The 14487-nt window shown below is 56.9% G+C and overlaps 1 protein-coding gene across 2 annotated transcripts in view; it reads right to left on the bottom strand.

Annotated features, from left to right (window-relative positions):
• NFATC1 (nuclear factor of activated T cells 1) overlaps positions 1–14487 on the bottom strand; it is a 118601-nt gene that overhangs the window by 34394 nt on the left and 69720 nt on the right. The window contains exon 9 of one of the 2 annotated variants that reach the window (XM_063077554.1): positions 1116–1805. In XM_063077554.1, coding sequence (XP_062933624.1) covers positions 1116–1805 — 690 coding nt within the window. The remainder of the gene's footprint in view (positions 1–1115; positions 1806–14487) is intronic. The other variant, XM_063077555.1, reaches the window with a different exon arrangement.

Genomic DNA, 14487 nt, shown 5'->3' with positions numbered 1-14487 from the left:
CCTATGCTGTCATGGGAGACCATCTATAGCAGGCTGGCCCGCGAGGCTCTACCTGACAGCATGGTACTCGTGCCACCCGGGCCCCACCTGAGTCTGGGGGTGGACACCTGCTCCAGGTACGCCGGTTTTCACCAGGCCTGGGAGATGGCTCCCGCCTGGGAGACCTGGCTGTGCCTCTGATAGAGGCCCAGACTCCCACACAAACACTGATTGAATCGACTCTGAATGAGCCACTTGCCCGCCCCAGGTCATGTGACTGCTCACCATTGCAGGGACATGTGAGCTGCAAGTCAGGGCTGCCTCCGTCACACCTAGCTGGAGCAGCACCAAGTCCAGAGAAGAGAGCAACCCCTCAACGCATATGTGAAGAACAGCGTGACATCTTGTCATCTGTCACGTTAGTGCTCAGGGCTCTTTACACCTGTGAGCCTGGCTGCAGATGTTCGAGGACAAGGCTTTCCACACAGCCCTAAACACACACATCAGCTGTGCTTCTCCATGAGCCAGCAGTGTGTCGTGCTGGAAGATAGGCCCCACATGTGGGCCAGAGCCACCACTGAGGGCCACTCTTCTTTGTTCTCTGTCCACCGAGCTCCTGACAAGGCTGTCACAGCATTTAAGTACTTTTGCACAGTGCAGAGAGTGTTAGTCACTTTTAGCTAAGCCATTATTTAAACACTGTTCACTAGACTAAAGAAGCTCCTATGACAGATGCCAAGAACTGAGAAAGCCTGACTGGAGCCCAGCTTGGGAATGGGCCCTTCCTGTAGTCAGAACTTTCTGAGCTCGAGCTGAGAAGCTCCGTGTTCAGCGTTAGTCGGCAAACCTGGGCATCCCGAGATTGTGCCTAATACCACCCAGACAGGGTTCACCAAAGGTCTACACCGAAGGATCAGCCAAGAACATGATGGCGCGATGACTGGAGCAGAACCATGGTCACGCGGCCCGTTGCCTGAGCTGCCCCCACGGCACACGGCCCCCGGAGAACAGTCTCCTGCACCCAAACGCCAGTGCGGTGGTGTCCCTGCACGAGCAGCCCGCTTGCACACCCCTCCTCCGCGAGCTCGCAGATCACACCTGGGTGAGCGCACATCCGTGCGGCCACAGACACTTACCGTCGTCCAGGTACAACTGGTCCAACTCCTCAGGTTCTCGCTTGATCGTTACAGGAATAGGGGCCAAATTATGACTACTGTCCTCACGCACCTCAGGCAGTGACAGCGGCCGAGTGGCTGGAGACGCATTTCTGTGAACCTTCGGCAGTTGGTGCTGCTGGTGGCCCGTCGTGGCCAGGTGGGCTGGGCTGCAGGACTGCAAGCAGGCTGGCTCTTGGGCCACGGGCAGAGGTGGAGAAGAGGGGCTTTGGGGACAGAGTGTTTGCTGGTAACCAAGGGAGCAGCTACTACTCAGATGTTGACTCACCTGCGGCTGCAGCCTGGCGGGGGGTGGCTGCTCGGGCGAGCCTGGGAGCGGGACCAGAGGCCTTGGCACTTCCTGAATGATGGGGACCTCTCCAGCCAGAGGCTGGAGTCCGAGGTGACCGTGGCCTGGGCTGGCAAGGCCCTTGGTGTAGACGGCAGAAGAAAGGTCATGGAGCTTTGGGCTCATGCTGGGAGGTGTGGACATAACGGCGCTCCTCTGCGGACAGGGAGGGAAGCCGGCCATGAGGCACGCGCCGGGGTCGGGTGGCATCGTGAGCTGCTGGCTGTAGTACGGCCTCGGGAGGGGACTTAAGCCCTGGCTCATTGGCGCACAGGTCGCAGCAGGCTCGTAGTCATCAGTGGGCTCTGTTTTTATAGCTGGAACTGTGAGGAGGAGAGAGAGCTGAGTAAGCATGAGTTACAAGTTGGTGCGTCGGGCGGGCTGTGGTCAGGACACCCTCTGCAGAGCAAACAGTGTCCCGACTGGGCCCCGGTGTCTTTTACCTGGTTCTCCCACCCAATTAAAAACTAAAGCAGCGAGTCACTGGCTGAAGAAGGCTGTGGCTGGTCCTAATGCTGAGGAGGACTGTTTTCCTTGGAATCTCCTACAGCACTAACATGCTATAAAAATCCATTTGCAAACTGCAGTAGAAGCTTTGGACCCAAGGGCCTGTGGATTTGTAGTAATCAAAGCAAAAATTTTAACTTGGACGTACTACTGCATTTCTGACACTGTTTGATAAATGTCTGTGCATTTGGTAAACATGACACACAATATGGCTTTAGAAGTCGGTCAACATCCAACAGAAAAGATAAGTGCCTATCTGCTATAGGAGAGACGCCTTTGATCATTGAAAAAGAAAAGCACTTTACATAGGCAAGAATGCCCCTCCTCCCCCCGCTGCTCCACTCCCACACAGGCGGGGCCTGGATGGACGCCGGGCGCTCCCCAGCTGCACCCAGGACGTTCTGTCCACCCGTCGCAGGAAGAGCTTGTGAGGAGACGTCGCCTCTGTGACTGGGCTCTTGTCTCTGAGACAGAGCGGACGTGCCCCTGTGGAGTGTGGGGAGGACAATGAGCAGGGGGCATGGCCAGGGGATGAGGCTTCTCTTCCTGTCCTCATTCCCCTCCCACGGTGGCTGCAGTTTCTCGCTGGCCTTACGCGCCTGGCGCTGTTTAGAGGAGACATCTTGACGGTTACGCACAGAAGACTTCAGTGATGCACGGTGCTGCGCGAGGAATGCAGTGTGGACAACAGCCTGTCCTCAGACTCTCCTGCTCATCGTTTCACCTCTTCACATGCCACGTGCTGGGGATTTTGGCAGCAGGGTCGGCCACAGGGGGAGAAATTCCCTCCATCACAGCCTACGGGCCAACTGCGCCCCTGAAAACAGGCTCACGCGCTCCCTGGACAAACACACGTGCTACGAGGAGGTCCCAGGCCTCCTTCTTAAATGAATAAAAGGGTCTCTACAACTTGACAGAAACTCTTTAACCCGGGTCTTGAGCCAGCAAATATGCCCACCTGTTCCCCATTATGGCTGCGGCGTCTACGAGTCCACCAACAGCTGTGAATGATGGAGACGGAATTTTCCTAAAGCGGTGCTGGGGTGGGAGGGAGTACCTGCGCCCCCCACCCCCCACGGCTACTGACGGTGGCTCTGCTGGAGGTGGCAGGAGAGGGACGAGGTGCCCCACCCCACCCGGAAGGCATTGCCAGAGTCCACCACACACGACGGTGTGTGACCCGCTTGGAGTCTCTGAGGCCAGAGACGGTGACACGTGGAGCGTTCACACTGGGGATCACAACAGAACTGTTCTGTTTTGCTGTTTTCCGTCATCGTTCAGGTCTCTAAACGGTTCACTGATGTTCTGAGCTCAAGACTTTAACGTAAAGAGACAAATCCCATTGATCTATAGCTCAACTCCTGCAAACAAACTTTTAAAAGTCTTTTAAAGGCTCTGTACGTTAATACGAAAAAATATATCCCATTGTTTCTGTGGGGTTTTTTGGTCCCTCCTTTTCTAATATTCCTCACAAATGAGTAATTTTACCCAAATTAGAAAGAACCCCACCCTGTGCACTGAGTAGGGAGGTGCGGGGTTCAGAGCGAGCAGAAGAGCTGACACTGGAAGGGCGAGGGGAACCGCAGGGGCCAAGGTGGTGACGAGGCTTCCTCGCCAGGACCTGCCTCCCCACCTGCACCAGAGACCACAGCTCGCCAGTGCTGCCCATCGGGGCCCATGGAGCCCTTATGTCTGCCTTCAGTGACAGGACACGTCCAGCAGCTGGGGACAGGGGCTGTCTTTCTGCTTCCGGGAGAGACACTGGCTCCGTCTGCCCAGGGGCTGGTCTTCTCCCGTCCACTGACGCTGTTGTCCCAGAGAAAACTGCCCCTGGCTGCACAAGGAGCACCAGGGGTGACATCCACCGGTCATGACTAGACAAGAAGGTGCCATGTGGAGCCGCAGTTTCTGAGTCTCCGGGAGGAGCCACAACAGCGGGCCCCCTAGCGCCCGGCGCACGTTTGAGGACCCACCGTCTGCTCTTCGAGGAAGCTGTGAAGATTCACTGTCCGAATGTCTCTCAGAGCAGCGACCGGGCTCTGGGCTAAATGCACAGCCGGGCCCTGGACAGCAAAAGGAGGGGGCCCTGGCTGCACAGGACTGCCAGGAGGCTGTTCAGGTCCCTCCTTGATGTGAGTGGCACCCTCGTCCTGCCATGCACATGGAGAGGCACTTGGTGGCTTGCCCTGTGTAGAACCTTGAAAAGCCCCCTTGCTCCTCCCCAGGGGCTTCCCATTAACCTCCTAATTGTACACGGACGGCCTCCTCCAGCCCGGGGGGCCAATGGCCACCTTGAGACCTCTTCTGCCAAGGGAGCCGCAGGGACGGGGTTCCTGCTTGGGCGTACTCCACCGAGCCACTCCTGGACACGGCTTCCACCCAGGCTGGGAGCCACTCACTGGCCTCCCTGGGCAGTCGGTTCTGGTCTGCTGCTCTCCGCCTAGGCACATGGGGTCCACAGACGCAGTAGGGTGAAGACCTGGGCACCTGCACAGATCCGGGACGGCCATGGCTGCTAGGCAGACTGCCAGGAACGAGATGGACGTCCTCATGCTGAAGAGAAAACAGTTTTGTGACCAACTCATTTTACATTAGAGAGTCAAATATTTGAAGTCAGCTGTCGGCTCCAACACCTTTTGGGGGGGCCACTGGCTGTAGGAGGCAGCCTCTTGCATGTACAGGTCCAGATTCACGCATGTGCTCCCCAGCCATCTGGAATCCTACAGAGCAAGTTTTCATCCAGGGCACCCGCAGCAGCTGCAGGCACGCAGTCCCCCCAGACGGCTCTGCAGAGGCGGCATTTAGGGAACTGCCCCCGCCCCATCCGGAATCATTTCAGCCTGTCTCAGGCAGGTTGTAAATCCAGACATGGCAAGTGCTGGGACGAAGTCAGACCCTGGGAGAGTGCCCAAGAGGCACCCAGGAGGCAGAGCTCAGGCCAGAGCCTTCGAGGGGACACAGCCGCCGCCAAACACAGCCCCAGACAAATGAATATGACCCCAGTGGGTACCAAAGTCTTCCCAGTTCAAAAGACACCAGTGTAAAATGCTGGCATACATGATGGCCAAGTTTAAATTCTAAATTAGATTGTTAATTTTCAGAGTTCATGATCTTAACAAAAAGGCGTATGGCTGGAAGGTGAAATTAATACCCTATCGGGATGCTGTCTCCACTGCACTGGATTTTTAGCCAGGCCCCAGAAATGTGGCCAGGCACAAGGGCCAAGTCATCTCTTGCATAAAGTATCCCTCGAGCTCTTTAAAAACTCTTACTCCGACGGCTCCATGTGACATTAAAGGTGCAGTCCCAAACACAGCTGGCCAATAAATGCCAGCAGACATAATTTATCTGCTGCACAGGGACACACATGGCAAGTGTGGCTGGACCAGGACCAGCAGCTCTGGGAGGCCAGGCGAGGTGGCGTCTGCTGTAGCGTGAGAGGGTCTGTTGTTTATGACCTGTTTAAAACTGCCCGGTGGCACAGGCATTAACTCCACATCTCTGCAGCCACCTTGGGTTCTTCCTGGGAAAGTCTCAGCCATAAGGGCTGGGGTGACATGGGGTGCCCTGCACGTGGGGAAATGATTTCCAAACATGCAGGGGGATGTCCATATCCTGTGGGGCACCAGGCTCCCGCCACCCTGACTCACCACAGGCCTGCTTCTCCCGCCCTGCAGCAGGAGCCTGATGCCCAGCAGAGGCCGGGCAGGGGGCTCCCCAGGAATGTGCTTGCGTGCACTTAGCTGAGATGGTTCCTGCTGTCTGCACTGGGGCCAAGGCCTCTTACGTCACTCACATCCCTCACCCTGAGATTACCGGAGGTGAAATTGGGGGGGGCGAGTGATGTGGAACCGATGGTCGCAGGATGTGCCCTTCCAGTGACAGTGTCTCGTGATGTCCATTGGCCCCAGAGCGCGAATGGCAGAGGCAGGCCCAACAGGCAGGGTTGCAGTGTGAGTTTCCTGCCTCCTGCTCCTCTGCACCGGGCTGTGCCACCCCCGTCCGGGCTGGGCTGTAGCAGCCTCCGCTTCTCTCCGCCTGGCCTCAAGGTCTAGCACAGTCCAGAGGTAGTGGGACAGTTTCCCAACAGCCGGCCAGCAGTGTCCAGGTGGCAGAAACTCACTTGCCCTGGAAGATGCAGGTGGTGGCCGGGCTGCTCCGAGGCTACCTCTTCTGGTTCTTCACACTCCGTCCAGACGACCCCACTCCATCTGCATTCTTCCGTCTCCCTGTCCATGACCTGAGCGAGGCACCTGGGGGACAAAGGACCACTAGCAGCTGGGACAACTGGGAGCTCCAATCACTCAGCACTAGCTGGAAGGTTTCAGGATGAACCCACCTGACCTGCCAGCAAATGTGTTCAAGCCCTGGGATCCTCCACAACAGACAGAGCACTGGGAAGATGCAAGCCTAACCCTCGAACTGGAGCCCCATGCCTGCCATTCCCACACCACCCATGGGTGCGCACGGGCACAAACGTACAGCGACTGTGCCAGAGTCCACGTTTCATTTCACATGTGGACTTCAGAGAAAACAAATGCCTGCTCTGTACCTTGGAGCCACAGAGGCAAAGGACTCGTGGTCTCTGTTAGTGAGGGCGTGAAAGAGCTTGTCCTGCACAGAGGCCTTGGCATTGGGGGTGCTCAGGTGGGGATCCAAGTCCACCACCAACAGCACTTTCCTCTCGGCTGACACAGCATGATGCAATGTCTCAGTGCGTCTGTCGCCGTGGATCGTGCTGGCCAGTGGGAGGTATGCAAACAGGACCGAACACAGCATAGCTCACTCTAAAGCTATGCAGTGCAGCCCGAGAAACACCACGTGGTGAGCTTATGATCTAAACTTATCATAGAAAGCAAAGGTGTGAAGGGTTGATGCGGGTCATCAAGGCCACCGTCGTTCACAAAGCGTGTTCTCATGCAAGAGGTGGGCTGCTGGTGCTGAGCCCAAGGCAGTGATGGTTCTGTCCATGAAGACTGCATGAGATGGACGTCACTGTGGATCACACAATGGGACCAGCACCTCGAATCCCATGGCATGGGCCTCATGTCCTCTTTCCAGGGGCACCAAAGGCCTGTCATATGTCTGGTGTTACCCTGACATGCCAAGCGTCTGCCCCGGCCGCAGCAACAGCAGGGAGCCCACATCCTGACGGAGTTTCTTTGCAGGCTGGGATCTGCAGCATTGCCAGGCTCTCTCCCAGGCCCAGTGCAGATTCATCTCTGGTGACAGACACATAGCAGTGAGATGGGATGATCCTGCCCCAGGAGCCCCCTCCTGCAGCCCCTGTAATGGCAGTCTATGGGCCCAAGAGCAATGTTGCTGGCCTCTTGAACCCACCCCTCACCTGGCAAATGGGGTCCCATCCCCACGTGGCAATAGCGGGTGGGAGGTGCCCCTTCTGAGGCGGCAGGAGGCCTCGCTTGGTGGCAGCGGTTGAGCCAGCAGAGCCCTTGCCCGGGCGAGGCTGGAGCACTCCTTGCGGTGATGGCTGCTCCTCCTAACTGCCCGAGCAGACTCTCCCTCTGGGTGCCTGGTGTGTCCAGGTTCCAGGGGACAGCTGAGGTCCCCGTGGTTCACAGACTTGGGCCGTTCTGTTATATCTCGCAAAAGAGCAGGTGAGAGCTCATTCCTGTGGGGAAGGGGGCATCGCATGTATGCCCCGTGGATGGACAGTGGACAGATGGATGCCTTCCTGGCTCCACTTCTGCCGCCCCCACCACAGGCCCATCTGCGACTGCCCAGAACATGTCCCCTGAGACAGCCAGTCCACACCCGGCAGAGCTCAGGGCCGCTCTGCTCCTGGGTGTGTGGCCTCTGGAAGCGGCTGGGTCCTGCCCCTGCCCTTCTCCAGGGACTCAGTGTGTTGTGCAAACAACCACCGACCATTTCAAAAGAAGAACAGAGCTGAGACAGCAGGGGCCCCTCACGGGATCTGGGGCAGCATCGAAGGCTTGGATTCTCTGCATGGCCTCGTGCCCCACGACCATCCACCTGGATGAAAAGACAGCGACCAGGGCCAGCTGCCCGGGCGCAGAGGGCAACAGCAATTGGTCTCCCAAGATGCAGTCAGACAGCCCACAGCATGCAGACTGCCAGGTAAAGATGAATGCCTACGTGCTGCCGTGTGCCAGGCCATCCACCGCCCAGCTGCAGGACAACACCAGAAATCCAGAGTCCAGACGTGGCTTTGTCCAGTCCTCTCACCCAGGGGCGGCCGCAGCCTGTGCTGTGCTTAAACCATATGAATGGCCAGGCTGCCTTGTGAGAGCCTGGGGCGCAGAGTTGTACTGATGCAGATCCCCTGCATTGGTGCCCGCAGAGCGCCCCACATCTGACAAGTGAGGGACAAAGGCTTTGGCGAGGCATGAGCGGCACAGCCGCAGGTAGAAAGGACACAGCTTGTCACTTGTGGTGTTTTCGTTTAAACTCTCCTCCCTGAGCCCACGTTTCCCCTGTGCATTTGGGTGGAGTTGCGGCCGTCCTTGGCAGAGGGGCAAGTGTCCACAAGCTCTCTGAGTAGCCCAGCCTGCGTCTGGCTTCCTGCCCGGCCACTGCAAGTGCGTGAGCACGAGGCTCAGCTCTCAGTTCCTAGTAGCCTCTGTTTCCCCAGCGGAAACACAGAGGTAACAAGGTCTGTCTGAAGATCGTGAGGAAGAGGAACTGACTCAAGTCATAAAGCAGTGGGAACAGAGCCTGCTCCAAACATCAGGCTGCTCAAGCCACACTGTCAACCAGCCGGCCCACTCCCCAAATTGCTGCCTCTTCTCTGTACAGGGAGAAGTAAGAGACGCAGCAGAGACTGGGGCCACACCCAGCGCTGCAGCTTGGACGAGCAGGGACTCTGCTATGGACCAAACGTGTCCCCCAAACCTATATGTGGAAGCCCTAACCACAATGTGGACTGCATTTGGAAAGGGGGCTTTCAGATGTGATTCGGGTTAAACAATGTCCTGAGGGTGGGCTGTGACCCAGCAGTACTGGTGTCCTTATGAGAAGAGGAAAGAGAAGTCTCCTCTGCCATTTGAGGACCCCACAAGAAGGCACCATCTGCAATGCGGAGGCAGCCCCCTCCAGCCCTCGCCAGCCAGGCCGTGCCACACCCCTTTTGACTTCCAGCCTCCAGCACGGCTGAAACCAGTGTCTGCCGTTGGTAAGCTGCCAGTGTGGGGTGTTTTGTTACGGCAGCCAGTGCAGACGAAGATGTGCTGTCAGAGCCCCCTTCTCTGTCTGCACTAACACCTGGTCACTGGGTAGAGGCAGCCCCGTGACAGCACACAGGCTGGTGTGGCCCGGCACACAGTGAAGCGCTGCCCCTGTGTAACCCCTTCTCGGTGGATGCCCACAGCTGTGCTTCAGCTAGACTCTCTTCACCAGGTACGTTCCACAGAACGGAACAAAAGAGGTCTTGTTCCCAGTCCAAACCCCCACAACACAAAGATCGGACTGTCTTCCCTCTGCCGTGACACTGAAGCCCAAGTTTTGCCATTGACACGAACAGCCAGGAATGACAACTGCAGGGCACAACTTTCAAAGATGATGAGGAAAGGAAAGCATAGAGAGGAGCCAGGCCGTGCCTGCGGGTGACAATGCTCCTCCCGCCGGCTCCAGGGCCTGGATTAATGCCAGGGTGGGTGAGGGGCCCCAGGAGCTGAGGGAGGGATGATTTCACACCCACCAATGCGCTCCCTGAAGCCGGGACGGCAAGGGCGCCCCTATTCAGAACTTGTGCTCCGGGGCACGTGCGCTGCCTCTGCCACACGGCCTGACCAGCGTCCTTTTGGAGGGTGCTCAGGTTCCAGGAAGGCCGGGCTTCCTGGATGCAGGATGTGCAGATCCCAACCATGCACCTAAGACCCATGGACTGAAGCCCCGGCTCGGTTTGGTGGCCGCTAACAAAAGCTGACCGTGACCCGTGCCGAGGGCCCTGCCCCATGCTCTGTGCTCACATAACCTCATCGCCCTCTCTGCCATCCTGTGGGTGGGTTGACAGTGTCCCGTGTACAGAAACGTGAAGGTGCTGCAGACATGGGACACAGACGTCGAGGGGCTTAGGTGGGGCAGGCCTCGTGTCCATGAGCGCTGGCCCATGGCCAGAGATGTGGACGAGCCCTTTCTCCAGGGCAGTTACGTGGGGTCTGACCACCACCCGATCAGGCTAATGGCAGAGAATGATCAAAACAGACCCCGCAAGCCAAGACACGCGTGGACGGGCTCTCACCAGCAACATGCAGCTGCACTCTGCCTCAGGGAGCATGCGATCCGGCTTCTGGCGCCAGCTTCCAAGCCGCTGGGGTTGAGGTCAGAAGCACAGCCTTCAGGGTAGAGGCCGGTGAGGAGCGGCCATTCTGCCTATATGCCGCGGAGAGCCGCCTCAGGAAGGGCTGCCCGTCCCCGTGCATGAGTGGCCGCTCCCTGGTCAGAACGTCCCCCTCGTTCCACGTCCTGCTGCCCAGACTTGCCAGTGTCCAGCCTCACCACGGACTCACACTTGTTCTGTTTCTGTGGCCTGGAGCCCTGAGATTTCTAAACAGAAGCCCCCACTCCCTTCCCGAGGGCTGCCAGGCGCTGTGCCCAGTCCCCACAAAGGAGTCTCTGCAGGAGCAGTTTCCTCACAGCCGCCATCCAGTCCTGCCCCCAGCCCATGCACATGCTGCCGTCTGTCCCCTCGCTCACTTCTAACCTTTTCAGAAGCAAAAACCCACCTTCAAATCCTTCCCTTATGTTTCAAAATAGGGGGTCCAAGGAAGATCCACATGCATGTGTATGTGTGTTTTGTGTGTGTGGTGTGCATGTGTGATGCGTGTGTGTGTGTGGTGCGTGTGCTGTGTGTGGTGTGCCTGTGTGATGTGTGTGTATGTGGTGTGTCTGTGCGATATGCGTGTTGACCCATGTGTGTGGTGTGCATGTGCGTGTGCGTGTGTGCGTGTGCATGTGTGTGCACATGTGTTAAGCTGCCTGCGTGCACCGATGCCATAGGAGCACTTGGGGTAAGTGCAACTCTGATTCTCCTCTTGCATCTGGGGAGATGTCATGGCAGGCCTGTGAGAAGCATGTGAACTGCCCCTTCTGGAATGTGAAGCCGTGGCCTGTGACTTGGAGGAGTTAACACCCTCCAAGTACCCATGACACGGAGGAGTTAACACCCTTTACCTCTAGCACATCAGGCTTAAAACACAGAAAGTGAGAATTAAAACACAACTCCTCACTTTCTGGCTAGAATAGAGAGAGCTGATGAAGATGGGCTTTAATAAAAGCAGCCTCACCCGGGTCTTCGTGAGACTTCCGTGTGAGCAGGAGGGAGCAGCAGTGCCACACATGACCCATAGCTGAGCCGGCTCAGGAAGAATGTTCCAGAACATGCTTGGGAACGGCTGTGCTTCTAGGCACAGCAGGCCCCACTCTGCAAGAGCCGGGCAGCCTCCCCTCCTGCCCCCATCACCCCTCCTGTTCTGTCATCACCACCAGGACTTTATTTTGCCTGTAGAAGAGGGTCTCAGAGACGTTAGCACAACCTGCTTTATTTGGAACAGGAAGGACTTCTGAGACGAGGCGCAGACCTGGGCTGAAACGTTGGCTTAGGAGACCCACCTCGCGGCCTCAGGAGCTGCCAGCTGCCCCCTCCACCCGTGTAAAGCAGAGGTGACTACGCTCACCTCCCAGGCAGGAGCGTGGAGGGTCACGTGCTTATGCCTGCTGTCCACAGCTGTCACGTAGGCACTCAATAGACAGAAGTCACACTGGGGCGGCCGTGACAGTGCAGTGTGCTTACGTTCTCTGCTAGGAGAGGTCCTGCATGCACTTCTGAAGTTGCAGAGGCGTGCGGCACACAGTCAAGGCTGATTTACTGTTTGTCAGAAGCAAAGAGGCAGTGTTGCCCAGGATGGGACAAGAAGGGACCAGTTCCACTTCGAAGAGCAGGACAGTGGGGAGACAGCTCACGTACCGCCTGGCAGCTCTGAAGGAATTGGGCTCTGGGCACCGCGTTCCTCACACCGCACACCAGCGGCTGGCCTGGCCACCTGAGCTGTCAGAGCTTCGTCTCTGTCATCCATGAGACGAGGAGCCTTGATGGGATGACCCCGAGCCTGCTTCAGAGGAGCCAAGGGCTGTGGGCCAGCCGCAAGTCAGACGGGCGGGAGAAGACCTGCAAGCTCAGTCAACCCAAGGCACGCTTTTTTCCCGCCAGAAGCTAAATTACTGTGTAAAGTCTCTACTGAGCATCCATAGTGACTTAATGAAGACAATTTGAGCTTAAACTTTACATGCAGTGAACTTGGAAAAAATGAACCAAAAAGCTCAGTGGAAAAGGTAAAACCAAAAATTGCTGTAAAGAGGACACCGGGGCTGATCCGGGTGGCCGTCCTCAGCCAGTCGCTTGCCACGACTCTGTCTGCAAACCCCACGGGACCTCGGCTCCATTCCTGCCATCTGAGCCTCTTCTACTGACATCCTCACTGACGTCACTGTTATTTCTGGATTTAATAATGCAAATAAGAAAACAGTGGAGCCTCGTCCCCTTCCTACCCTATGACGTAGGGACGAATTTTCAATCCTAGGTCACTGCCGCGTGACCAGAAACACCAGCACATTTCTGTCGTGAGGAGAGGATGTTTTGCTCTCCTTCCTGGGGTTCAGTCTCCCTCTTGCTCTTGGCTCAACCCCCAGCAAGGAGGGTGGGGCCTGTGTGGTGAGGGACCGTGCGACCCTGAGGCACATCTGTCTGTGGTGGGTGCCACCTCCCCAGCAGGTCAGCCGACTGACATGCTTCCTGGTCAGAGCTGTCTCTTTGCCTCACATCACGAGCAGGTTTATCACAGAAGCTGCCCCCCGATCTCCAGACGACCCTCGGCAGGGCTGGTGGCCCCTGAGGGTTGAGCAGGTCTCCTCAGGAAGGGTGTTCTGGCCATGCAGGGGACCTGCCGACAAAGGCAGGGCCTTGTGTCCTCACACAGAAACCCGGTGCCCAGAGGCAGATTTCCTGAGAAGTCCCAGGACCCTCACCTGCACAGGTGTGCGCTCCAGGTGGGGAGAGGGGCCCAGGTGCCTCAGAAGCACTTCTAGGTAACCAACTAAAGGGATATCAGACAAAAAGACTGAGTCTCAAAGATAAAATAATTTGTCACGATTTATTTTCTCATTTTAAAGAAGTATGGACTTTGGTGGGTAATTTTGAGTTTATGACTTGTTTTCTTTTTCTAAAGAGCTCCCTGCCCCCACCCAGGGAACTCAAGCGCAGCCTCCTGCAGGAGCTTGGGCCAGCATGGACACATATCTTCTAACTAGAGCTGACAAGTGTCCCTGTGCCTCCAGGCTCTGTGTCTTCAGTTCTGACTGACAGGATGGAATAACGTCTCAGAACCGTGGACGTTCCCACCAGTCTCTCACGACAGGCCCCCGCTCTCACAACACGACTGGGAAGACAGAAGTTTCCTTTCAGAAGATTAAATTTAGGCACCGTTAAATGACACAGTGGCAGATGGGAAGGTGAGGGAGCCTCTGTGAGTGCCATGCGCTCTGCAGCCCCCTCTGCAGCCGTGCGGCGTGCTCTGCGTTCTGCACGGGGCCCTCCCAGGGCTGCCGGCGCCGATGTTGGGACTGCCCATGGGCTGCGCAAACGTGGCATCTCATGCTCAGTGGAATCTCTTCCTCATTAAACTCTTGGTCCCGGCAGGGCTAAGAGAACCAAAGTGTCCTCCTCGGTCCTCTGCACAGCATCAGCCAAAGCTGATGGTAATGACCAGCACGTCAGAGCAGAGCTCCTGCACGTAGCTAGACCATCGTGAACTGACGGTTGGCTTGGAAAGTGAGCGTGCTACTTCAGAAGAGGGACAGGGTACGGGGTGTCACCTGGGAGTCCCTGATGGGTTTACCAGCTGCTGACTCACCAGAAGACAATGTGAGCACTGAGACAAGCAGCAGAGAGGGTTGGTGGCAGAGATGTGTCCCCCTGCAGCAGCAGACGCCCTGGGCTCTCTGACTCCCAGCACCTGAAACCCTCAGGAGGGGCTGCACGTGAGGACGGGCTCGTGCAGAGCGGGGCCCTTCCCAAGGACACGAGAGACAGGAGGTGTCTGGCACAGTGAGGACAGGTATCTTTGCTTGCTCCCAATTTTGAGGGAAAACCTAAAATGAGGCTCTATTTCACATGCTATGCATGAAGGTGAGTGTCACGGGTAGGGTTTAAATGGATTCGCTTCTGTTACCCTGTTCAGTTCAACAGCACATTTTATGACCTTAAGAAGACTGCCCATCTAAGGAGGGGACCAAATTCCCCAGAAGGGTGTGCTGTGACCACCAGAGCCAGCCGCGACTGAGCGCAAAGCTCCTGTGACAAGGCAGCAAGGACCGAGGACAGATGTCAGCAGGCTCACAGCTACAGTTGAAAAGCAAAAGAAACAAACCCAAAATAACTCAGAGTTGGGCTATGCCTCCCAGTTAATGCACCCCCACCATCTGTCTGTGAGCTTCTGTCCCCGTGGCCACGTGCCTTCTGAA

Source organism: Cynocephalus volans, chromosome 13, assembly GCF_027409185.1.
Source record: "Cynocephalus volans isolate mCynVol1 chromosome 13, mCynVol1.pri, whole genome shotgun sequence".
Lineage (NCBI taxonomy): Eukaryota > Metazoa > Chordata > Mammalia > Dermoptera > Cynocephalidae > Cynocephalus > Cynocephalus volans.
Note: the sequence above shows the minus strand (reverse complement) of the source record. Positions and strands in the feature narration are given on the sequence as shown.